A 24690-nucleotide genomic window follows, 5' to 3' on the forward strand; every position below is an offset into this window, starting at 1 on the left:
CCCACCATTCAGAGGCAGCATCCTGGGTACCATGTCTCATTTATGTCCAAAGCCCAGTGACAAGTGTTCAACCCTGCTCCCCACGTCCACATCCTCTCACTCATTCTGCTTTGGTTACAGCCCATGGCAGGATCTGTGATGAAGCCATAAATGAGCTTAAATGTCCTTAAAGAAAGACAGAGCGTGCATTGGGTGACCCTGAGATGAGGAGGTAGTTGTGAAACAAGAGGAGTGACCATCTCAGAGGGCTCTCTTCTCTACAGTGGATTCTAGAAATTGGTATCAACGGTACACTGCATTTGAATAGCACTTTTACTTTGTGTAGGTGTAGTTCAACACATGCAAGTGTCATGTTACAAAGCTGTGGTCAATACAGCATTGACTCAGAGTGTTGCAATCAAAAGGAAACAGAGCAGCAACCAAAAATAGTTTCAAAATAACTCAAATTCTTAACTTAAAACTCTTGAACACCAGAAACGAGACTAGACCCTGGACAAACTTCTCTACAGTCTTTCTACTCCTCCATTTCCCTCATGTACTGTAGCTCTTCCAGCTGTTTAGAAAGCGTTTCTGACTCACTATTGTATATGGATCTAGAACTACTCATTCATCATGTCCCCTGTCAGAAACAGGGCATTTACAGAGCAAACACTGAGTCGGGAGGTACCTCACGCTTTAGGATTTGGGGTCTTTCCACGTCTTTATTGAGGACACAAAAGACATATAAGATCCATGGCTTTGAGAAGCTCATAATCTCAATGGGGGAAAACATGAAAGAAGGAAAGAATATTACAAGCCACTAGACATTCACTGTGAGCGTGTGGTACACAGAAATGAGAAGTATTGGAGAAGTCCTCTTGGGCTGGAGAATCGGAGAGGCTGCAGACTTGAGTTAGACCTTGTAGAATCAGTAACGTTTGTATGAGTAAAAGTGATAAAAGCAGCTAATATTCATATAGCACTGACACTGTTTTAAACTACTTTTTTAAACTCATTTTAGTCTCGCAGCAACCCTATGAGGTAGGAACTATCAGCCCCACTTTTAGTTGAGGAAACCAAGGCACTGAGAATTTAAGTAATTTGGCCAAGGTCAAGCTTTAGACTCAGACAGTCTTGGCTCCAGAGTCATGGCCTTACCCATTTTGTGATACCATATACCGAGAAAAGGGGAATGAATATTCCAAGTGGACATGAGCGAAAGCATGACTGTGGGAAGGAGGAAAATGGGATGAGGCATACTTATTGGGAGTAAACCTCCTGCTTAAGAAATGGAAAATACATTTAGATAAATGGCGGGGGTGGAGCAGACACTAGATTGCAGAGGGTTTTAAATGCAGGGATAAGGGGCTAAAGGCTTAGAAATAACCCTGAGAAAAGTATTAAGAAGAAACCACTCAATAGAGTAGACTTTAATTCAAAGATCACAAATATCCAATACTCCCTTTGATTTTCCCCTAAATCTAAAAATAAGTAGGAACCAATAGGTACTCCTCCCAGATACATGCACAGCAACGGGGGTGGAGTGGAATAAGAATGAAAGAGCGGAAGATGTGGAAGAGGACCAATAAGAAAATGAATGTTGAGATAACCCATAGGGGCCTATGAGCTCACAAGACGGGGCCACCCCACCGACGCCAAGGGACAACTAGAGATTTCTGCTCACACATCACATTTCAGCATGGTACACGAGAGCTGCACAGTGGTTTTATTAGGGGCCATTAACTTATTTTCGTTATGGTTTTAAGAAGAACAGTGCCTACCGGCAGGGCATCGCTGCCCCACCTCTGAAGTTAATGAGGACTGCAGCTCCATCCCTCCCAGAGAGCGTGCATTGGGAGCGTGCATTGGCATCGTGCCTCCAGCGCCTCCTCACGCTCGGCCCTTCGTCTGGAAGGAAGTGATTAGTCATTCGCTTGGCACCTGTTCTCAGCTGAATGGGCCCTTCTGTAAGTGAAGGACCACGTGGAGCACCCCGTTGGAAAAGGGTATTACATTCGAAGAGGAAAGCCTTATTTCCTGAGCTATAAAGTTCAACTCTCTAATTAGAAAATAATGAAAGCAAGCCTTCTCTTTTCATTATTAGTAGTATTTGAGATTTTGGTTTTCATGGAACCTTTCCTGTCCTCCCTCCACCCAGATCTTTACCAACTGTGAGCTCATTTAATGAAAACAAAACACTGCCCTTGATGCTCGAGAAGCTCAGTGGGGCTAATGCTAAAGCTATGCATTATGCTGTTATGTCCCTTCATAGCCAGTTTGGCTTTTCATTAAATCCCCTCAGGAGGCTACCTTGAAATGTTCCCCCCTGAATGCGCAGGGTCTGGCTGCACCACCTTTCAAATATTCTAGATGACTTATCACACCAGTCTCAAAAAGGAGTCAACCTTGATTCACGTCTGAACTCCACACAGAGAAGGAAAGATCACAGCAATTAATTCTCTAAGACCCTTCGGAGAAGGGTGACCTGGCAAAGGAAGACAAGACTCCAAGCTACACCTGTGACAAGCGCAGTGGAGAGGCTCTTGGGCGCTGAAGTAGAAAGCCTGGCTTCCAGTCCTGGCTCTGAGTCTAACCAGCCTTAGTCGAGTCACACCACGGCAACAGGCCTCTGCCTCTGTCTCTCCAGTGGGATTATTAATACCTCCTTGTGCAAATTCAATTACATTGTGTCAACTACACTGTGCCACCACTTAAAAGCTCATATTCAGGAAGCCAGTTATTTCAGACCATCATGAAAACATCGTGTGTCATCGTCTCTTTATAAACATTTTTTATTTTGAAAATTTTAACTGACAAATGGAATCCATTTGTCTTTCCACTGACAAGTGGAAAGAACTGCTCGATGAGTAGCCCTGTACACCTTACTGAGTTTCACCTACTATTAACAGCTTACCACACCCACTCCAGCTCTAGATAGCTAAGTACATACAACACGTTTCCCTCTTGCCAAACCATCCAAAAGAAGTCTATAGGCATCATGACACTTCCTACCTAAAATTCAAAGTTTATACATTGCATTTTTACTGTTATGCGCCTTTGTCCTCCCAACCTTACCTCCCATCCCCCCTCCTGAGAACTGCCCCCCTGCCTTCCTCTGTTCTGTATGACACTAATTCCTTTGAGGGCCCAGGCCAGTTGTCTGGACTCATCTGACTGCATTGTCCTGATTAGATTCAGGTCAACATTTCTGCAAGAATACTGCAAAGGGGAGGTTATACGTCTCCCACTGCATCAAACCAGGAGGCCCGTTGTGTCATGTTGTGCCACTCCTTGGCCATCTGGTTAAGGTGGTGATTGCCAGACGTCTTCATTGTAAGGGCACATTTTTCCCTTTGTCATAAATAAGTAAACTATTGTGGGATACTCTGAGCTCATGTGACTATCGAGTTGGCCAACAACCTTTCACCCAATGGTCTCAGCATCTGTTCATTATTGAGTTATTATATAGAGAGCTACAAAATGATAGTTTTAGACTTATCACTCCTCTACATTTACCAGCCAGCCCTCTTCTGTATAAAAGAGGTTTGCTTCTTTTTCCTTTTCCTCTCTTTCTCTCTCTTTTTTTCTAAAATCTTTATTGGAGTATAATTGTTTTACAATGGTGTGTTAGTTTCTGCTTTATAACAAAGTGGATCAGCTATACATATACATATATCCCCATATCCCCTCCCTCTTGTGTCTCCCTCCCACCCTCCCTATCCCACCCCTCTAGGTGATCACAAAGCACTGAGCTGATCTCCCTGTGCTATGCGGCTGCTTCCCACTAGCTATCTATTTAATATTTGGTAGTATATATAAGTCCATGCCACTCTCTCACTTCGTCCCAGCTTACCATTCCCCCTCCCCGGGTCCTCAAATCCATTCTCTACGTCTGTGTCTTTATTCCTGTCCTGCCCCTAGGTTCTTCATAACCTTTTTTTTTTTTAAGCCTCCATATATATGTGTTAGCATATGGTATTTGTTTTTCTCTTTCTGACTTACTTCACTCTGTATGACAGACTCTAGGTCCATCCACCTCACTGCAAATAACTCAATTTCTTTTCTTTTTATGGTGAGTAATATTCCATTGTATATATGTGCAACATCTTCTTTATCCATTCATCTGTCTATGGACACTTAGGTTGCTTCCATGTCTTGGCTATTGTAAATAGTGCGGCAATGAACATTGTGGTACATGATTCTTTTTGAATTATGGTTTTCTCAGGGTATATGCCCAGTAGTGGGATTGCTGGGTTGTATGGTAGTTCTATTTTTAGTTTTTTAAGGAACCTCCATACTGTTCTCCATAGTGTCTTGCTCTCCTTTTAAGCATCACTATGAAACATGGATTTTTCTAAAACTTTATTCAATATATTATACTGCATTGCTGTCATCATGATTTTAGATACCTGTCACCTTTTTATTGTTGCATGTGGTAAGTTGACATGAACTTGGCTGTGGTGGAGGGAAACAGAAAAAAACTCAGTACTGCTGAAAAGCAAGATGCATGCTCATATCAGAGAGAGGAATCCCTTGCTATAGAGACTGTGAGCACCACAGAAATGGGCGAATTCTGATGAACATCCAAAAGTAGGGTCATGGCAGCATATAGTAGTGACCAGAGACAGTTACCCATACAATGCCTGCCAGGGTATCCACTAGAGAAGTGTCTTCATACATGAGGAATCATTCAGATATAAAAGGACTTCAGCAAAGTACTGCATGAAGAAAGCGGTGATGGATAGGATAGGATCCCTCTGCTTTAGGATGGTGTTTATATAGTCATTTGATAAAAATTTGCTTATAGATACACTCCCACGAGGCATATTTTCTAAACTAGTATGCTTTCCCCTTCAGTAACAAATATTCCTAATTCTGCAAGGTCTGACTCAAGTCTCAGCTCCACCATGCAGCCTCTCTGACTTCTCCAACCCAGGAGGACTTCTCCAAGACTTCTCATTTCTGTGTACCACACGTGCTCACAAGGAATGTCTACTGGCTTGTATTATTCTTTCATTACTTCATGTTTTCACCTATTGAGATTATGAGCCTCTCAAGGACATGGATCTTATATGTCTTCTGTGTCCTCAGCAAAGACATGGGAAGACCCCAGATCCTAAGGCGTGAGGTACCTTCCCATTCAATGGGGTCACTTTGTGAGACCCCAAGGATCTGTAAACCTAAATTAGGCTTTCTTCTTTGAAATCATCCAAAAACTAGGTGGCTACATGATCAAGTGGGAGCTATGGCAGAATGTCTAAGACTGCTAATATAACCCCAGAAACGCTTTTAAAGCCCCAGGAATATTTGGAGTTTGCTACAAGGCAGTATTCAGAATTAGAGTGTCATCTGTGATTGAGTTCTAAAGCCCGAATCTTATTTTGAATAAAAAGGTGCTATTCTCTCTGTTTGAGTCAGAATTTCTGACACTTGAATAGAGAATGTAGACACTGCTTTAAAGTAAGGTGCAGCTATTATAATGGAGGAGAGAGAAAAATTCATTTCTATGCCTGTGACAGCATCCTCAAAGCAAAGGAAGCCCTCCTCATTTAATTCTGACACCACGATGTTTTAGAAAAAAGCTATGTGAAGTGACTCTCCAGATGTTTTAAAGGGCATTTAAAGCATTGTGCAGCCCTGACAGCATGAGGTTTCCCACTCACATCTGTAATTTCTCCAAAGTAAGGAAGCCACTCTTTTAATCAAAACAAGGCAGCACATTCTATTGTCTGCAAATGTTAAGAACAGAGCCAAAGAGCAGCGGCTGAAAAGGAAATGGTGAGCCATTTTCTTTGGAAAGTTGAAAGAAGCAGAACCCAGGCTATAAAAAAAAAAATTTTTTTAAGACATAAAAAATGTCCAAATACAGAAATGTCAATGGTGCCAGCACAGACCAAAGGTGGTTGAGGGCCCCCGGAGAATGCGCACATTCGGGGCAGCCCAGGCCACTGAATTGACCTGCTCTACCCGGGAGAAGAAAGGCCCCTACCTCAATAGAGGAGAATGACAGTTCAATTAGACAGGTCACTGTATTTCATGACACGCTGTCCAGAGCATGGAAAGGGAGATCTTTCTCTCTGTTCTGGCCAGACAGCTGAAAGCCACTGTTAAGTATAAGAAGAAGAATCATAGGAGCAACACATGAAGCATTTACTTTGTTCCAGAACCTATTTCTAAGTACTCAGTGTATGTTTACTGTTTTAATCCTCACAACAGCCTTTTGAGGTCAAGACTATTATTATCATCTCTGTTTTCAGATTACCAAATTGAGACACAGATAGGTTAAGTAAACTGCCCAGAGTAACTCAGTTCATAGGTAGTAGAGCTGGGATCCAAGCCCAGGCAGTTGGGTTCAGGGCTTGCAGACTTAACTGCGAGGCTGCACTTAGAGCAATGGCATTGTAAGCCCCACCAAAAGAGCCAAGCCTAAAATCCTAATATGTATCAAAAGTAGGATCAGGGTATCACACACCAGTGATGAGGAACTGGCATCCAGACAAGTGCTGGCAGCTTTGCTTTGCTAAAAGCACGGTAGGGGCTAGTTTTTCTACACATGTAGTTCCACCACTAAGAAGGTAGAGAAAGCAGTAAGGGGACCAGAGTCTGGACTCAATTCTGTCCAGCAGACCATCTGATTTGCGCTATGGAAATAATGAGAGCTGCACCATCCTAGGATATACCCTAGGGCAAGGTCCCAAAGTGGCACGCCCAAAGCTCACTGGGAGAGCTTGTTATAAAAGTGCACTTTCCTGGATACCACGGCCAGGTTCTGATTCCGTAGGTCTGCAGTGCACCTGGTCAGTAGGTCTGCATCTGCATTGGTGGCCAGCAGTTCCAGATGATTCCTATTCAGTGGATGGAGGAGAATGATTTGACAGACACTGGCCTAGACTCTAAGAAATCCAGTTTCAAAGGAGTCCAGAGAAAAGACAGGTATGATTTCTTCATCTAAAAGAGATTACTGCAAAGGAATTCAATCCCCAAAATGACAAGAGACTGCCAAAGGACAATATTCTAAGTGTAAAATAAAAAGAGAATTCTAGTGGGATTGTGTGAAAGTTGTGTGTAATGCCACAAGACAACAGAGATAAACCAAATACCAATCTCCTCGGATTCTACAATACAGACGGGGACAGAAAACTATTGAAAACTGGCATCCAATAATCCATTACACAATATAGTGAGGAGCTCGTGTGTGAAGCTGTAAACTCAGAAGAATTCCAGAAGGAAGCCCACGGGAGCAGGGAAAGCCAGACAAGGCTCTTCCTCCCGTGGAAGGGCAAGGCCACCGCTCCCCCCAGCCTGTTGACTGAACTCGTGTTAGGTAGCAAGCATTATGAGAGATCTGGGGGGTTAACAAAACGAATTAACTATGCTCCCCTGCTCTCTTTGAACTCAATTATTTTGTAGTCTCTATATTCTCTGAATTTCAGTGTTCAAGTGTCAAGCTTCAACACTGAGTCCCAACTATACTTACTTATATGCTGGTTTGTCTCAGGTGTGTTGATGGAAAGAGACGCCCCCCCCCCAAACACACACACACACACACACACACACACACTATATACATACATATTACACACCTCCACACTACACACATACACATACAATGAAATTAAATCCCACGCTTGTTTTATTTAACAAAGGCTAGAGAAACCCTGTGGACAGCAGCCACCTGGAGGAGTAGGTGGAGACTGTGTCTAAACTGTTTCTCATGTCACCCCCAACCTGTCCCTGACATGGGCGTGCCGCTGCCCTGTAAAGGGAAGCTAGCACCTGGCCAGATGCGGCGGCTCAATTTCATATCACACCACAGCCCTTTCTCACGTGAGTCTCACAGCATTGTTCATAAAGAACTTACACAAATATTTCTATTTGAGACTGTGGCTTTCAAACTTGCTTGGCCATGGTTTACAGTGAGAACTTCATCTTATATATAACCATTTGTTCATCCAATTCATTTAACATATATTTACTGTAATCCTCCCAGGCGCCAGGCACTGTCCTACATGCAGGGGATTCTGCAATGAACAGAACAGTTTGAATCCTTGCTCTCATAAAGGTTACATTCTGCCGGGGAGGCAGACAGTAATATAATCATGGGTCAGATGCTAATAAAGCAAAGCAGAGAAGGGAGACAGAGAATGCTGGAATGCTGGGGGGCAGTTTAAATAGGGTGGCCAGGAAAGCCCACGCCGAGAACATGACATCAAACGTAGCTCTACAGGAGGAGGAAGAGGGGCCGTGTGGCTGTCTCAGGGAAGACGAGTCAAATCACCCAGCAAAACTGATGTGCTGGAAGTAGCCCCAGTCACAGTGTGTTCTGGTCTCATTTCCACCTATTGTGAACTTTAGACAAGTCACTTTCTTCTCTGAGCCTCTTTCCTTCTCTGTCAAATGAAGGGCTGCCGCTTGCTCCTCTCCAAGCTCTTTTCTGCTTCTAACGTTTCCCAGCATCTGTGTTCTAAGGAGTCTCCTATGTCTTGTTCTGGGCAGACTTATACGTATATATGTATACATATACTTACATGTACATAACATTCAAAAATGGTGGAACAAAACTTCCGAAAGAGTACTACCCCGATTACATGCAACATACTCTAACATTTTCCATTTTGTTCCAGTCTGTTCTATTTCATTTTTCTTAAGGCTGATTGTACCCAACTAAATTGATTTCACTATCCACTAATGGGTCTTCAAGAACTGTTTACAGACATTGAAATCTTGGTTGTGGAACAAAATGTGGCATCAGCAAAACCACAGGCTCATCCAAGAAAAAGAAACGCTCGCTCAGTACTGGAGCCTTCTTCTGCCCTCAGCTTTCGCCGGCCCGGAAAGCCCATATGCCCAGATTGGCCTGTAGAACCAGACACAAGACTTGAGTGTTAGACAGCTCTAGCCTCACATTCCAGTTCTGCCGCTGTTTTCTCTGACCGTAAGCAAGCTACACAACAACGTGAAGGCTTAGGTTTCTGACCAGAGCAATGGAAGTGACCATGAGGATGAAATCATAAATATGTAGAATGGTTGATCGATATCTGGCACTTAATAAACACTTAACAAGTTAGTGGTGGTGCTGGTGGTCGAGGTCGAAGCCAGCTAGAGCAAGAACACAGTCTCATCTCAGCAGGCCCCGAGGATCTGAGATGTTAGAGAGACAGAGCTACATATTGTAAATGCCAGTAATTATCCCAGTAATAAATGTCACAGAAGGAAGAATGTGTGATTCCAAACTGTGTTTCTTTCGCTCCTAAAACCTCTCTCCTCCCTCCTTAGAAAACTATATGGAAATGGATTTGAAGAAATACAAAGTCATGCATTCAATGGGACAACGCTGATTTCCCTGTAAGTATGTGCTTATTTCCCCAGCTCATGAATAAAAATGAAATATTACTCTGGCTACCACATCACATTCAATCTTCAGCAACTAACTCAGGACAAAAATAAACTTTCAAGTGGCTGGTCCTCAGTGTGGTACGCATGTTACTAGGCAACTGGCTGGCTGGAAACCGCAGAGCACCCTGATATCGAAGATAGATGCAGCCTGCATACATTGAAGTTGACAGTTTGCTGAAATATTCAACACCCTACTCTAGGCTCCCCCACCTCACAGCCTCCCTCTCTAGTCCCCTCGCTCGGGTCGATGGTGTGTTAGAGGCAGCGTGATTTCAGTGAAGAAATTCTTCCTCCCGGCCCCACTGCAGAGAAATCGGATAATGCCATTTACCAGCCGATTCAGCCACAACAGGCCCACACAGAAGCCCATCTCCTTACTGCTGTGGGTGGGGTGGGGGGGGACACAGGGGGGAGTAAGGAGTTCACATTCCACAAGGTGAGGGAGCCCTGCATTTTCACCACATCCGACCCCAGTCCCCAGTGTTAACAGCCTTCAACTTTAGAGAAGCATCCCTACTGCTCCCTTCACTGTTCTCAACCTTTCTTTCTATGGCTCCTTTCCTAAAAAAGGGGCTCATTCACAAAGCTCGCAGGGCCAGGGTGGAGGCTGCTTGAACCGTGACAGGTACCGGGTAAGGTGACAATCAGCATACACCTGTGTACAGTAAAACCTAACGGCACACGAAAGGCTCAACTAAAGCCAAAGTTAAGGAAAACAAACAAATGAAAAGGCTTTTAATAATAAATAAGCCATAGGTATAAACCATGGTCTACACCAGTGCTTCTCAAATAACACACATAAGAACCACATGGAGACTGCTAAAACACAGGTTCCTGAGCCCCACTCCCAGACATTTTAATTCGGTGGCTCTAGGGTAGGGCCCGAGAATTTGAAATTTTAACAAACTCCCAGGAGATGCTGATGCCGCCGGTCTGAAGTTAAGTAGCCTGTCTATACAATATACTATTTATTTTTACTACAAATAGTAACCAAAGACCCTATTATATGGATACCATGTTATATAGCTTGGTGGAGAAGAGAATGGATCTAACAGTCACTAACTGGGACTCAAACTCCAATCCCATTATTTATTTATCACCTTGACCCTGAGCAAGTTACTCAACCAATCTAAACCACAGTGTCTTCATCCATAAAATGGAGCTGCTGATAGGCTTGTTTTGAGGATACCGCCACCAAAATGCAAAGGTCTGTTTTGCATCCTCAGTACTTAGCACGGTGCCTGGCATAGAGTACGTGCTCATTTATTATTTGTTACATTATACAGTTAATTGTGAATGAATGATAACTAAATAAGATTGTATTTTTATGCAGTTAGCACAGGTCTGGCACATACTAAGTGCTCAAGGAATGGTAGCTTTTTAAACAGTTGTCCTTCCTACCATGGAGTGGATTTTCCCTCATTTTCTTGTTGATTTGAATTCAACGCAGGGTTCACTCTGGCCAATCGAATCTGTTTCTGCCAAATTAAAATCAGAGGCTTATCCTCTCCTGGCACAATCCTCTCAGATGCCTCATTCTGTTACTCACTCAAAGTGTTTGCCAAGCATCAGCTGTGTCTGAAGGAACGTGCTATATTTTGAGGGGAAATGAAGATGCAGAAGCACTGGTGTTTGCCCTGCAGGAGCTTACAGCCTAGGAAGAAACATCTCCAAATGGTATATAAACTGTACACTACGTAGTTACTAAAACAGAAGCAAAATATGGTGCCTGGCCTGAGAGAGGTGAAGTCCTCTGAGATTTCAAAGGCAGAAGAGAAGGAAATTAGAGAAAGCCTCATGAGAGATGTAGATTTTGAGCTGAGCCTAACTTGGACAGGCAAAGATGGAAGGAAAATGCACTCCAGTCAGAGGACAAGAAGAACAGCCCAGAGGAGGATGCATGGGATGTGCTCAAAGACCAGAAAACGGTACCTTTTAGAAAGTCCTAGATGTGGGTTAGAGACAAAGCAGGAAGGGCCTCAGATGCTAGAGTAAACAATTTGGACTCTCTTCTGTAGAGAATAAGCCGTTTAAAGTCCTGGGATAGGAAGTGTGAGAGGGGTGCTTAAAGAAGGTTGGCTCACGGGTTAGCAGGGAGGACAGAGGGCTGGAAGCGGCAGGCCAGGGCTAGGGACACAGAAGTCAGAATTACCTGAGGAGAGGGGATGGGTGAAGTTCTTTGTGGCTGAGGTCACCTGCACAAGGAGGAAAAGTAAGAGGACTGAATATAAAATTGGGGGGAAACAAGAGATAAGGAAAAGAAGCCAGAGCAAAAGCAGAGGTGAGAGGCTACTCAGCAGAGTACATCTTTGGGAGGTCAGGGAAAGCAGAGCGTAAGGTGGGAGGTCCTTGGTCAGCAGTGTCTCAACGGCTTTAGAGGCGCTAGAATAGGTGTGGACTTAGAAAAGCCCCAAAGTCCCATTAGTATGTATTCCCCATACCTCACCGTCGCCAGAAAGAGGACGCCGAGAACACAAATCAGTTTGCCAAGAACACAAGTTAATTCCATTCATTTATTCATTCAACACACCCTTATTAAGCATCACCAATACATTAGTCACTACGTTAAGTGCTGTGTCTACAATGGTACAGTGGAAACAGTCCCTGCCCTAATGAAGTTTCTGTACTAGCAGAAGAGACAGGGAAAAGGCAAGTAAATAAATGAAATTATTGCAGGTAGTGATACATACCTATCCCTGAGATCTGAGAGAGTACCAGGGGCAGACTGACTCTAGGTTAGGTGCTCAGGGACAGCCTCACCAAGGGTATGATATTTAGACTGAGCCTAAAGGATGACAAGGAGTCCGCACTGGCAATCATCAGACAAAGCGCATTACAGAAAGAGGGAGCAGCATGTGCAAAGGTCCTGAGGTGGGCAAGAAAAGAAGTTGATAAACTCCAAGAATTGAGAGGAGGCCAATGCGGCTTAAGGGTCATCGGCAAAGGGAACACTGGATGAGATTAAGCTGGAGATGCAGCAGGAGCAAGTCATCAGGACTGAGGGGCCGTGAGAAGGAGTCTGAATTCTCTTCCAAGAGCGAGCAGACCCATTGAAGGGTTGAGCAGGGCAGAGGGAGTAGTTTTCAAAACCATCAAGCAAAAGTTTCAAACTATGGGCATGTCCAGCCCCATTTCTGACACCTTCCTCATATAAAGGCCTGTCCAAAGTTGTTCAGAACAATGACACCACAGCCCTACAAAGTTCTCAATATGTTACTTACTAAGACAGGGTGGAGAGGAGCAGCTTCAGAAGGTTACCCTCAGACACCTTCAGGGGTCCGAGAGCCCAGCCCTACCATTCCCGGAGCACCCCCATCAAGGAAGCCTTGGCTGGAGTTTGGGAGGTCTCCCACTGTACTTCAAAAGGTCATCCTTCCTATCCTTCTCACACCTAGAAGGCCATGCCACTCGGGAGAGTTCCCAAAAGCGACCCCCCAGGAAACTGTGGTAGATAACTTTTGGATTTATTTTTGACCAAGTTACATAATACAGAGTTATCATTATACAAAAAGATCTGAGTTTTAATAAAACATGAGAAATGCTGTCCTGAAATTTGAACAATTAATTTGACCTGGCTGACATGAGGATTATTTGCTCACAGAGCCCGGTTTCAATGATTTATGACCATAACTGAACATAATTAAAACAAATCAAATCAGGAAGAAGAGCCATGGAGGTTTGGGAAGGAATTTTTCTCTTGATTTAGATTTTAAACAGCAATTGACTCTGACAACCTCATCTCCTTGAAAATGGAAATACACCCAGGGGATGGGACGACGTGAGACTGACGGGTGCATCGTGATGAAAGGGCCGAGGCTTTCCGAGGAAAACGCTTAGTAGAAGCTTGTGGAAGGCAGCCACCGAGGGAGTGAGATGCAGGGGCTTTTACAGTTTTTAAATGGCAGAGGTGATGTGGAGACTTGCAGAAAGACGATGAAGAAGATATAAAGCTATGAGATGAACCAGGTAATTACTGAGGATCCTGCAAGGGAGGGGGCAGCGGGTGTTGGTGTATTTGTTTTGCCACTGTAACAGTGGTGCAGAAGAATCATGTCCTATGCTCAAAATCATCACGCCAGCAATGGATGTACACTGTGCCCACTGTCCAGCGTTTTCCAGAATGCTCTTTGAGACGCCACCCTTCTCTTGTAGGAAGAAAGCAATCAAAAGTAAGCTGACAAGTCTGGGCCCAGGGACTCCTCTCCCGGCTTCCTTGTCCACCCAGAGAGGGACCTGTCCTTGGAGACACCAGCGTCAGGGCCCAGACGGGAGCTGCTCAGCGGGGCTAGGCTCAGCTGGTCCTGAGCAGTTCACTCTGAGCTGTCCTGAGCTTAGGGAACAGAAGCCCTCCGGTCGTTACTCCCGTTGCAGATTTTGGCTTCCTGAACAGCAGTGGCCTTCAACCCTTTTGTTTCTACAATACACACACCTGGCAACGATCAAGCACAGGGCACAGACCCGTGGGGCACCCGGGGTAGGGGGAATTTTCTATACAGGCTGTCCTTCCTCCCCTTTCTAACCCCCTGAGAAATGCACAGCTGAAGGAAAGAGTCCAATTAACATGATGAAAGGGGCTAGCTTTGAATGGACCCTACTTTTCTTTTAAGTAAAGAATTTGCAAACTTCAGTCTATTACTATGAACAAACATTGAGCCCTCCAAGGTCATGACGGCCTGATGCAGAGTGGGCTGCACTTCCACCCTTCAGCCTTGAACACGGAGCAGCATTTTCTTCCCTGCCCAGCTGCCTGGTAGTAAACGTGCACAACTCCAGGACGGAAGTAGGGAGAACTTTAAGTTGTAGGACAAAGGGTTCCACTGAGTGAGGGGAAAATCGCAGAGGAAAGGCGGAGCCAAGCACACCAGCGATTTCACAATTTCTCCCAGGACAAGAACGTCTTTTTCTCATTTTACCTACAGCCCCGCCTTGTCCCCTCGACCCCCGAGCACCATGCCCACAGGCTGCTCTCACCGTGCATGCGCACAGCTATGACTGTTTACACATGAGCTGCAAACTCCACTGAGGACACTGTCCTTCCCCACAGGGAGCTAAAGGAAAACGCGCACCTGGAGAAGATACACGATGGCGCCTTCCGGGGGGCCACCGGGCCTAGCATCTTGTGAGTACAGTACTGCTGCCCCCCCTCCCCACCCGCTGCAGCCCAGCAGGCCCGCTCAGGGTGTCCAGCCACATGGTTCCCAGCCTGCTTTGCGGGGAACCAGTCTCTGCACGTGCAAGGGTTACCGTAACAAAGCACCACCAACTCGGGGGTTGAAACAATAGGAATGTCTTGTCTTGCAGTTCTAGAGGCTAGAAGTCTGAAATGAGGGTATGGGCAAGGCTGGCTCCTCCTGAGGGCTGCGAGGGCAGGACCTGTTCCAGGCCTGTAGTTCCTCCTGGTGGTGGCAGCATAAGTCCAGTCTTCACAGGGTGCTCTGTGTGTCTGTCTGTCTGTCTGTCTCCAAATTTCCCTCTTTTTGTAAAGATACCAGTCATACTGGATTAGGGTCCATCCTAACGATCTCATTTTAACTTGATCACCTCTGTAAAGACCCTATTTCCAATTCAGGTCACATTCTGCAGTACTGGGGGTTAGGACTTCAACATGTGAATTTGGTGGAGACACGGTTCAACCAACATCAAACACGGAGGGCCTCCTAATGTGCTGGCAGGGGGGCGTGGTGTCCCCTGGCATCCCCTCGTGGGAATTAAGGCTGTGTGAGCTGCTATGCGTCAGGCTCCCTCAGGATGCAAGGAGCAGAGGCAAGTGCCCTCAGTTAATGGGAGCTGAGCATAAGGACACAGGGGAAAATGAAGAGGAGCAGGAAACTGAACCATTAGTCTCCTGACAAGGCCTTAGGAAGCCGGAAACATCCTGTAGGAAACAACTGCAGCTGCGGTCAGGCTTCAGGGAGCGATGCAACAGGCCTCCAGAAACTCTGCAGCAGTGACGGCAGTGGCCTCGTCACCTTCGCCACAGAGATGCCGGCCCATTACTCCCTACCCCTGGCACGCTATCACTCGTGCCTTCAACAAGCGTGGGTGGAACACGTCCTGTTTACCAGGCACCAAGCTGCAGGGACAGCGGCCAGCTCCGGGACCTGCTCATAAAGAGATTAGAGCCATGGAGGGGAAAGAACAATAAACAGGCAAAGTGATAAACAGGCACGTGACTTTAAAATGGGAACAGGACTAGAAAGATAGTGAGCAGTGTAACCCAGTTCATTTGTTTGTTTATTCATTCATTCACTGATTTATCCAGTAACTGTAAGTCCACACCATGTGCCGGGCACTGGATTAGACATCAGGGAAACAGCAGAGAAGAAGAAAAGACAAACGTCTCTGCCTTCATAGAGTGGGGAAGACAGACAAGGATCGAATGAGTAAAGAAAACATGTAGTATTCCAGGTGGCCGTGGAGGATAAAACTTCAGGTGGCTGGGCAAAAGGAGTTCTAGGGAGGGAGCTAGCATTTTAAGGAGGATGGTCAGGTAAGACTGTCCTGAGCAAGTGTTATTTAAGCAAATACCTGAAAGAAGTGAGGGAGCAAGTTGTGTGGGTATCGGTAGGAAGAGCATTCCAGGTGCAGGGAACTAAGCAGGAGGCCAGTGTGGCAGAGTGAGCCAGGAGGAGGGGCCTAGAACAGGAGGACGAGAGGTGGCGAAAGCCAGGTTATGAGGCTTGTGGCTTTTATAAGGACTTTGCCTGTTCTCTGAGTGAGGTGAGGGGGCTTTAGGGTTTTGATCAGGGGGAGGAATGAACTGACCCAGGTATTCTTTATACCCTAGCTCCTGCCTGTATCCAGTCATGATTCTGTCTACTTTCTACAGCCCACCGAACTCTACTTCTTAGCTCCTGCCACTGTCATCTCCTGAGCATCTACTTCCTACCTCCTCTCTATCAACTCCTGACTCTGTCTACCGCCTACTTCTGCCACTATCAACTCCTGACTTCATCTAGCTCCTAGCTCTTGCCACTGTCAACTCCTGTCACTACCCATTCTGACTCTGTCTACTTATTTCCTGCAGCCGTCAACCCCTGATTCTCTCTACATCCTAATTCCCACCAGTAAAACTCCTGACCTTCTCCACTTCCTAACTTCTGCCATCATCCATCCTAACTCCTCTCTCTTCTCCACGCGACGTCATGATTTCTACTTACTCATGGCTTCCACCTCCTCGTGCTTCCTGCCTACTGTTTTTTCTGCTGTCTCTCAGCTTCTGCCATCCTACCCTAGGGGTCCCTGTCTGTTATGTCTCATATTCAAAGTACACCAGACTCAGAATCTTACACATTGCTTGAATACTCTCCAGTCTAGCACACCCTATAGGCAGAGTTCTTATAGCAAACTGGTCACCTACTTGGGCACTGAATAGCTAAGGAGAGTTGCCTTTGGTCAGGCAGAAGAACGAGTGAGTATGATCATAAGACGCCCTGCACGACAGTTTTTGCTTGAAAACCTGCTTGGTCTGCCTGCTTAGAAATGACTGTGAGCCCGGTAGGCATCTACACTGACTTTTCCAGAACAGTGGGACCAGACCTAGGTCTCTTACTCTCCAAATAACTATTCTCATTATGCCCTTAGGGTTTAAGTGATATCTAGAAGTGGTCCTTCCTTCCACACCCCCAAAATATTTCCCCCATGAGTCTCTCACTGAAACTGAAAATCAATCATCAGAGATTCACTCCTTTGTAATGAGACCTTGCCATTTCTAGAATCTTAATTTAAAATATTTTACCCCCACCAAAAAAAAAAAAAATCACCAGGCCTGCAAAGAATCATGTGGTCAATCCCTAATACATCTAAGATAATAACTCTGTAAAGCAGAATGAGAACACTGGTTACGTAAATCAATAAGGACACAAAAGCAATGAGTCTGCAGCCCCCGAGGCAAATTCTGCCACCTTGATTATTCCACCAAGGGCCTACCCTAGTCATCATGCCACGTTGTCACGTTCATCTGTCCATCAATCCCCTACTGAGCCCCTCCCATGAGATGGGCACTAAGTATTGGGTCAGTTTGCTGCAGGGGGCTATGCTCCTGGAAACCTTTCATGGCAGCAGCCACTTAGAAGATACGCAGAATTTTTAAATTCCCACTGACTCTTCCTCCTCACATTTACTTTGTTTGGAGTTTTCTTGGGCATTGCCTCGAGTCTAGAAAAGCTGAGGCATTCAGGACCTTGTGTGAAAAACCCGAGCTTTCCACACGGTTTTGCTTGCATGGCCGAGCGTTTGATTGCTTTGGACTGATGAACCCAGCTTGCCTTTAGAGAAGGTAGAGGGTGGCTAAGGCCACACAGTGGCTCTGAATAGCGGAACTAGCCTGTGCTTCACGAAAACCTACCCTGCAGAACTTGATCGATCAAAGACCGAGGCATCTGAAGCCCTAAATATTTCCCCCTGGAGTAGAGCACAAAAGCTGATGTCACTGCATGTGCCTGCTCTCTCTTAAAGCAAGTAGTTATTTCACTTCTGCTAAGTGGAGAGAGGTAGAGGGAGGGAGAGAGGGGGAGAAAGGAAGCAGCAGAGGGGAGAGAGAGAATGCTAATGAATGTATGACAGGTACGAGGAGTCATACTCAGCCTTGAAAAGAATAATGGGGTGCCTATCAGAAAAGAGACCACGTAGCTTTTTTGAGTTCAGATCTTAATGAGACTAACTGAAATGGAGAATGAGGGAGAAAGCGAGATGGAGAAAAGATTCCTCAGAACCTAGAAGGATACTATTGTTGAGAGGAAGTTTCATTCTATGAATCATACATGTTAAGTAAATCAATCAATAAACCTTTCTCCCTTTTACTTTTCAGGGATATTTCTTCCACTAAACTGCAGGCCCTGCCCAGCTATGGGCTGGAGTCCATTCAGACGCTAATTGCCACATCATCCTATTCTCTGAAAAGACTGCCCTCAAGAGAAACACTTACCAACCTCCTGGACGCCACGCTGACCTACCCCAGCCACTGCTGTGCTTTTAGAAACGTGCCAACAAAAGAGTGAGTAAAAAACAAACGGTAAAGCCTGCCAAGCTGTGGCAGAAACTCAGATTCGAAAATAGTCAGCGGGTCGATGGCCCCCTGCCCCTTCACTCCCTGCCTTCTAGACCAGCTCCATAGTCATGGGGTCACTTTCAGATAGACCAGAAGAAAATGAACTGTCCTGTTTCCTCCTGAAAACTGACTCCAAACAGTCGATTCAGCCTGCAGCTAGAAGACCCTCATAGCTTATTCTTAGCTAATTCAAAACTCTAGCCTTAAATCAGACTATAACTGCAGTTGCAAAATGGAGTACAAAACTGGTATCTCAAAGATCAACCAGCCCTAATCCTTATCAGAGAGCATCATTTCTGAAGAAGTGGAGGAAGTAGGCTCAGTAGGGTGATTTTTACCTAATGTCTTAATCCTTAGTTAAAAAAAAAAAGAAAACACTATAGAAGGTTTCCAGTGTTTGGTTTTTTTCTTGTTTTTTCAAGCTATTTCTCTCCCAACAGAAGACTATCTTCCATTACAGAACAGATTCCTAGCCCCGTAAGGACTAGCTTAGTGTGGGGACAGAAAAGGCACAAGCTCCTGGCTGGTTTGCGATCAGTGAGGGACATCTTACTGATTCAAGTAATTCACTTCAATCCAGAATGGAATGGCAGGGTGTGAAGGATTTCATTCTTTCCTTAAAGCACTGTTCTCCGGACTTTTTTTCTTTCTCACTGAAATGCATACTAAGAAATACTTTTTTTACATTGCAGCCCAGTAAACACGACACATGTAACTGAAATAAAACAAAGCACTACGTAACTGTTTTACATGTGACACACTGATATTCTCTTGTTTATTTTATTTCATGTTTTTTGCTTTTAACGCTAGTCTTGATTTACTTATTGTTTTCATGACCCACTAATGGGTCACAACTCACAGTTGGAAAAACGTCACCCTAAAAGGATATTATACAGCCTAAGCAGGTATTCTCAATCAATTAATTAGATGAGGCACTAAGAGAGGGACACTAGAATGCCACTGTCTTAGAATCAACCTATTTATAATTAATCAACCAGCACGTGTTATCATCATACACCTACTTTGTGCCTTGCGTAGGTAGGTGCAGTTCTACCTGAAGCTTTTGAGGTAACCAAGAAGACAGACCACTCACTGTACTCAGAGAGCTATGCACTATTAACTGAGCTTCAAAGAATATTAACTGAGTACTCGCGGTGTTCCAAACACTACGCAAAAGTCTGAAGATACAAAGATGAGTAAGAGCTCATCCCAACCATCAGAGTCACAGGCAGCTGTTTGGGGACAACACACATGACAGCCAATATTTAGGTCCAATAAAGCAAATGTTATGATAGAGCTGAGAACAGAACAGAGTACTCTGGGAGAACAGAGGGAGAATTTCTAAATGGCAGCAGGGCTTATGGAAGGCTTCCTGAGGAAGTGACTTCTGCTGAGCCCTGAAGAACAGACAGGAGTTAGTCAGACACGTGTGGGGAAAAGCATACCAAGAAGATGGAATAGCTTGTGTGAAGGCACAAAGGCAAGAGACAGTGGGATGAAAGTCATTCAGAAAAACTAAAACAAGAAGACTTATGGTTACGTGGAGGAGGATGAGTGAGGAGAGGAGACCAGGGAGAAGCAGGCTATGACGGGCTCTGAGTACCAGGCCAAGTTGTTTAGAGGACGGGGAACCACTGAAGAATTCAAAACAGAATTACTCAGATTTGCTTTTGTAAAGTATCACTCTGGCAGCAAGGTGGAGGATGGGCTGGAAGTGAGCAAAGCTGGTGAGAGAACAACTAAAACAGAGGATACAGATGCCGGTTTATGATAAAGCTGATTCTGGTCACCTCCACTTTTGTGGCAAAGAGGTCACATCACTTCTGAAGTCACTGACATGTTAAAACTTTAGTTCAGGGGTTTTCTATTTCAGTAGATGAAAGAGACTACAACCTCCGGGTTTAAAAAAAAAAAAAACAGCATTATGCAATCGTGGGCCAGTATCAAAGTGAGATGGGAATGCAGTCACACAGAGGTTGTCCTGATTGGAATTACAAGCTTCAACTGACTCCCTCTCTATCTCTAAAGCTAGAAACCTTGGATGTTAGCGAGGATGGAGAGCCTGAAGCTGGGTCAGTGGACTGTTTGTGCAAACTCTGGGTCACCCCTCTGCCCTGCAGCTGCTGTGTGGATAACGCACACAGCTGCCTAGGCAGATGGCCCCCAAACTCTCCTTGGTATCTATGATTAAAATTTCAAAAAAGATACAGTAGACAGAACCCAGTGCTATTATCTGAAGGCCAAGAACAACCACATTTCCTGTTAACTGTAGATTGGTTCACACAGAGTGTCTCTAAGTGTCAGCTACAGAGCCAGCATCAAACACACACACAATCTCTCCCTCTCGCTCCCTCTCTCTATCTCTCATGCAAAATAACAAGCTGACTGATTTTTGAAAGTGAGTCCAGAAGCTCAGATAGTTCTTATATATTCTCCACCTTCCTGCTTTTACACAAAGTCATTCCTACAAGGAACTGTCTTGTTAATACTGGAGAAGAATAATACGTAGAAATACGCATTCTGGATTGCCTCATTTCTCCTTCCTCCTCAGGAAAGGTTGAGGTTCGCACAGCCCGCTCTCCTTCCCGCTATTGCTTCACCCAGTTTTCCTTTGTGCCTCCTTTTGGTTTCATCTTAGGAATAATATAAGTACAGCCTTCCTTTAATTTCTTGACATTTGCCCCTTTCCATAGGCTAAACTTCTTAGAGGGAAACATGAATGAATAGGGAGCAACCACATTATATTTCTGCACATAATCCAAAAAAGCAGAAAATTCACATCATAATGTCAGGTCCAGAATCTTCAAATCTTTACAAAAGAGATTCCTAGTTATAATTCAAAGCCATGAATTCTGAATGGTTATTTGTTCATCGAGGCCGGTGTGGTGAGGAGAGCAGTGAGGAGCAAACCTTAATACACCACGAAGATAGCTTTAAATGAGCATTGAAAAATCCATGATTCAATGTGATACATTTAAGTTTTTTTCATCTCTAGAGTCCACACAAAAAACTTAGCATTCAAAAGCATCTTATCTAAGCTGGAAGCATGCTAATGATAATTCAGAAGCCTTTACTCTCTCCCAGGAAGCGTTTCAGATAGGACAATGGTGCAGAACACGAGGCTGATGTAATAGGCAGAGAATTTGGATGAACAAAGCATAAATAGACATGATCAGGTTTAGTTTAAAAACCAAAAGCTCAACTGTGGTTGTTTGTTTTTACCTCTTTCAGGCAGAATTTTTCACTTTCCATTTTTAAAAACTTTTCCAAACAATGTGAAAGCACAGCAAGGAGACCAAATAATGAAACACTGTAAGTATTTGCATGCAAAGAAACTCGGGAAGCCATGTCTCATTCTGCATGCATCTTATTATTATCAGTGCCAAAGATTTCTTTTTTATATATAACATATTATTGGGGTATAATTGCTTTACAATGGTGTGTTAGTTTCTGCTGTATAACAAAGTGAATCAGCTATATGTATACATATATCTCCATATCCTCTCCCTCTTACATCTCCCTCCCACCCTCCCTATCCCACCCTTCTAGGTGGTCACAAAACACCGAGCTGATCTCTCTGTGCTACGTGACTGCTTCCCACTAGCTATCTATTTTACATTTGGTAGTGTATATATGTCCATGCCACTCTCTCACTTCGACCCAGCTTACCCTTCCCCCTCCCCGTGTCCTCAAGTCCATTCTCTATCTCTGTGTCTCTATTCCTGTCCTGCCCCTATGCTCTTCAGAACCTTTTTTTTTTAGATTCCATATATATGGAATGCGTGCTAACACGCATACGGTATTCATTTTCTCTTTCCAACTTACTTCACTCTGTATGACAGTCTCTAGGTCCATCCACCTCACTACAAATAACTCAGTTTCGTTTCCCTTTCTGGCGGAGTAATATTCCAGTGTACATAAGTGCCACATCTTCTTTATCCATTCATCTGTCGATGGACACTTAGGGTGCTTCCATGTCCTGGCTATTGTAAATAGAGCTACAATGAACATTGTGGTACATGACTCTTTTTGAATTATGGTTTTCTCAGGGTATATGCCCAGTAGTGGGATGGCGGGGTCATATGATAGTCCTATTTTTAGTTTTTAAAGGAACCTCTATACTGTTCTGCATAGTGGCTGTATCAATTTACATTCCCACCAACAGTGCAAGAGGGTTCGCTTTTCTCCACACCCTCTTCAGCATTTATTATTTGTAGATTTTTTGATGATGGCCATGCTGACTGGTATGAGGTGATACCTCATTGTAGTTTTGATTTTCATTTCTCTAATGATTAGTGATGTTGAGCATCCTTTCATGTGTTTGTTGGCAATCTGTATGTCTTTGTTGGAGAAATGTCGATTTAGGTCTCCGGCTCATTTTTGGATTGGGTAGTTTGTTTTTTTGATATTGAGCTGCATGAGCTGCTTGTATATCTTGGAGATTAATCCTTTGTCAGTTGCTTTGTTTGCAAATATTTTCTCCCATTCTGAGGGTTGTCTTTTCGTCTTGTTTATGGTTTGCCTTGCTGTACAAAAGCTTTTAAGTTTCATTAGGTCCCGTTTGTTTATTTTTGTTTTTATTTCCATTTCTCTAGGAGGTGGGTCAAAAAGGATCTTGCTGTGATTTATGACATAGAGTGCTGTGCCTATGTTTTCCTCTAAGAGTTTTATAGTGTCTGGCCGTACATTTAGGTCTTTAATCCACTTTGAGTTTATTTTTGTGTATGGTGTAGGAAGTGTTCTAATTTCATTCTTTTACATGTACCTGTCCAGTTTTCCCAGCACCACTTATCGAAGAGGCTGTCTTTTCTCCATTGTATATTCTTGCCTCCTTTATCAAAGATAAGGTGACCATATGTGTGTGATTTTATCTCTGGGCTTTCTATCCTGTTCCATATCCTGTTCTATATTTCTGTTTTTGTGCAAGTACCATATGGTCTTGGTTACTATAGCTTTGTAGTATAGTCTGAAGTCAGGGAGCCTGATTCCTCCAGCTCCATTTCTCTTTCTCAAGATTGCTTTGGCTATTCGTGGTCTTTTGTGTTTCCATACAAATTGTAAAATTTTTTGTTCTACTTCTGTGAAAAATGTCATTCGTAGTTTGATAGGTTTATTGCTAAGTATTTTATTCTTTTTGTTGCAGTGGTAATTGGCAGTGGAATGCAAGAGATTTCTGTACATTAATTTTGTATCATGATACGTTACCAAATTCATTGATTAGCTCTAGTAGCATCTTCAGGATTCTCTATGTATAGTATCATGTCATCTGCAATGACAGTTTTACTTCTTTTCCTATTTGGAAAAGTTTTATTTCTTCTTTTCCTATTTGGACAGTTTTACTTCTTCTTTTCCTATTTGGATTCCTTTTATTTCTTTTTCCTCTCTGATTGCTGTGGCTAAAACTTCCAAAACTATGTTGAATACTAGTGGTGAGAGTGGGCAACCTTATCTTGTTCCTGATCTTAGTGGAAATGGTTTCAGTTTTTCACCATTGAGAACGATGTTGGCTGTGGGTTTGTCATATATGGGCTTTATTACGTTGAGGTAAGTTCCCTCTATGCCTACTTTCTGGAGAGTTTTTATCATAAATGGGTGTTGAATTTTGTAAAAAGCTTTTTCTGTATCTATTGAGATGATCATATGGTTTTGCTCCTTCAATTTGATCATATGGTTTTTCTCCTTCAATATGTTAATATGGTGTATCACGTTGATTGATTTGTGTATATTGAAGAATCCCTACATTCCTGGGATAAACCCCACTGGATCATGGTGTATGATGCTTTTAATGTGCTGTTGGATTCTGTGTGCTAGTATTTTGTTGAGGATTTTTGCATCTATGTTCATCAGTGATATTGGCCTGTAGTTTTCTTTTTTTGTGACATCTTTGTCTGGTTTTGGTATCAGGGTGATGGTGGCCTAGTAGAATGAGTTTAGGAGTGTTCCTCCCTCTGCTGTATTTTGGAAGAGTTTGAGAAGGATAGGTGTTAGCTCTTCTCTAAATGTTTGATAGAATTTGCCTGTGAAGCCATCTGGTCCTGGGCTTTTGTTTGTTTGAAAATTATTAATCACAGTATCAATTCCACTGCTTGCGATTGGTCTGTTTATATTTTCTATTTCTTCTTGGTTCAGTCTCGGAAGGTTGTGCTTTCCTAAGAATTTGTCCATTTCTTCCAGGCTGTCCATTTTATTGGCATATAGTTGCTTGTAGTAATCTCTCATGATCCTTTGTATTTCTGCAGTGTCAGTTGCTACTTCTCCTTTTTCAC

General features: G+C 43.9%; 1 protein-coding gene across 1 annotated transcript in view; it reads left to right on the plus strand.

The window, feature by feature from the left end:
* The window catches only part of LHCGR (luteinizing hormone/choriogonadotropin receptor), a 59207-nt gene that overhangs the window by 23239 nt on the left and 11278 nt on the right, over window positions 1–24690 (plus strand). Inside the window, exons 7-10 of the mRNA XM_067703027.1 lie at window positions 9256–9324; window positions 14420–14494; window positions 18185–18370; window positions 21656–21736. Of these exons, the coding sequence (XP_067559128.1) occupies window positions 9256–9324; window positions 14420–14494; window positions 18185–18370; window positions 21656–21736 (411 nt within the window). The remainder of the gene's footprint in view (window positions 1–9255; window positions 9325–14419; window positions 14495–18184; window positions 18371–21655; window positions 21737–24690) is intronic.

The sequence above is a fragment of the Pseudorca crassidens genome, chromosome 14 (genome assembly GCF_039906515.1).
Source record: "Pseudorca crassidens isolate mPseCra1 chromosome 14, mPseCra1.hap1, whole genome shotgun sequence".
NCBI classification, from domain to species: Eukaryota; Metazoa; Chordata; class Mammalia; order Artiodactyla; family Delphinidae; genus Pseudorca; species Pseudorca crassidens.